The following is a 2163-nucleotide window of genomic DNA, read 5'->3' as shown; positions in this document are numbered from 1 at the left end:
TAAAATAAAAATAGATATATATATATATATAGGAACGAAAAATAAAAAAATATATAAAACAAAACATGCATAAATATATATATATATATATATATATATATTTATTTATTTATTTTATTTTTTTTTTTTATTCTTTCCTTCTACTCCTTAACTCATACTGTCTAATTGAATCTCTTTTTTTATTTTTATTTCTGGAGTATTTCCTTTTAGATGTACTGTTACTATTCAGTTCGTTTGATAAAATATCTAATTCTGAAAAGTTATTACTTTTTAATGTACTACTTTTAAAAGAACTATTTTCTTTATATTCAATAAAATTTGGATATAAAGATTGTACGTTTCTTAAATTATTTTCTTCATTTAATGTATTATTTCTTTCGAAACTATTTTCAAAAGTGTTCATCTTTTCTATGCTGTCGTGTAATTCTAAAGTTTTTTTCGTTTCAATATTTTCATGTATATTTGAATTATTATCCATTTTTCTGTTGTGATTATTCCTAACATTTTCATGCACATTTATTACAGCACATGGCACATCATTATGATTTCCATCGTTTTCTATTTCTGAATTAATCAACATATTTTGTTCTTCATTTTCTATATTTTTAATTTCCATATTGATATATTTTAATTCATTTTTGATACTCATTTTTCTTTGTCTTTTATTTCTCTTTCCATCTTTATGATCAACATATGATAATAAATCATTTAAGATAAATTTCAAATTGTCCACTTCTAATAATAAAGATTTACAATTTTTTTCATTGATATAATTTTTTTTTTCCTCTAATTCAATTTGTTTGTTTAGAATTAGAATATTATTATCGTATTCTTTAATTTTCATTGAATTATCTTCTACTGCCTGTTGGTAACATTTTTTTATTATACACAATTCATCTAACATACTTAAATGGAATGTAAAAAGATCATTAATGTTTTTAAAATTTAATTCTTTCATATATTTTTCTAATTCACTATCTTTCTCTATATGATATATATTTTTATCTTTCTCTATATGATATATATTTTTATCTTTTTCATTATTTAAAACTTTTTCCAATAAAATGTTTTTTTCATTTATTACTTCATCATATAATAATACATCTGTATCTTCTGTTTCTTGTATTTTCATATGTATACATTCATTAATTTCTTTTATTATAATTTTAATATTATAAATTTTCCCATCTAGAATAATTTTATCTTTAATATGAACCTTTTCAATACTATATAGGATCTCTTCTATTTTCTTTATACAAGTGCTTATTTTTCCATTGTTTTTAATATACATGTTACAAACATTTTTATAATGTGTAATTTTTTTATTAAAATATTGAACCTTTTTATCATATATATCAACTTTGTCGTTAAAATATTTCATTTGTTCATTAAATTCATTTTCTAATTCTTCTTTTTTTATGACTATTTCTACATATGAATAATATAATTTGTTATACTTTTCATCTTTCATATTATTATCATCATTATTATCATTATCATTATCATTATCATTATTATTATTATTACTTTTTGATATTATTTTTTTTGTTTTCTTATTCTTATCTAGTATATCTAAAATATTCATTTCGTTCTTAATTTTATTTCTTGTTACAACATTTTTTCCGTTTTCCATGGAATAATCATTAGATCCATTTTTTTCTTCGTAATTTATTTCTCGATATTTTTTAAAATTCAAGGTTTCTTCCTCTAATTTCTTTTTAATATTTTCTAATTCTTTTTCTTGATTTATTAATTTCTCATTTAGTTCTTTCATTTTATTCTTTTCGTTATCTAAAATTATGCACACATCATTATATTTTATTTTTTCACCATCTAACTCATATATTACTTTGTTAATATTTTTTTTTTCTTCATCAATTTCGAGTTTTAATTTTTCATTTTCTTCTTTTTCACTTTCTAATTCGACACTCATTTGGTTGTAATTTTTTTTTACTTCATCAATTTCGAGTTTTAATTTTTCATTTTCTTCTTTTTCATTCTCTAATTCGATACTCATTTGGTTCTTATATTTTTTTTCCTCATCAATTTCGAGTTTTAATTTTTCATTTTCTTCTTTTTCACTTTCTAATTTGACACTCATTTGGTTGTAATTTTTTTTTACTTCATCAATTTCGAGTTTTAATTTTTCATTTTCTTCTTTTT

General features: G+C 19.5%; 1 protein-coding gene across 1 annotated transcript in view; it reads right to left on the bottom strand.

The window, feature by feature from the left end:
- Positions 1-127: 127 nt before the first annotated feature.
- Positions 128-2163, bottom strand: part of PRSY57_0708400 (hypothetical protein) — a gene marked incomplete at both ends in the record, with an annotated part of 6937 nt that continues 4901 nt past the window's right edge. The window contains one exon of the mRNA XM_020114655.1: positions 128-2163. Coding sequence (XP_019970612.1) covers positions 128-2163 — 2036 coding nt within the window.

This window comes from Plasmodium reichenowi, chromosome 7 (genome assembly GCF_001601855.1).
Source record: "Plasmodium reichenowi strain SY57 chromosome 7, whole genome shotgun sequence".
Classification (NCBI taxonomy): domain Eukaryota; phylum Apicomplexa; class Aconoidasida; order Haemosporida; family Plasmodiidae; genus Plasmodium; species Plasmodium reichenowi.
Note: the sequence above shows the minus strand (reverse complement) of the source record. Positions and strands in the feature narration are given on the sequence as shown.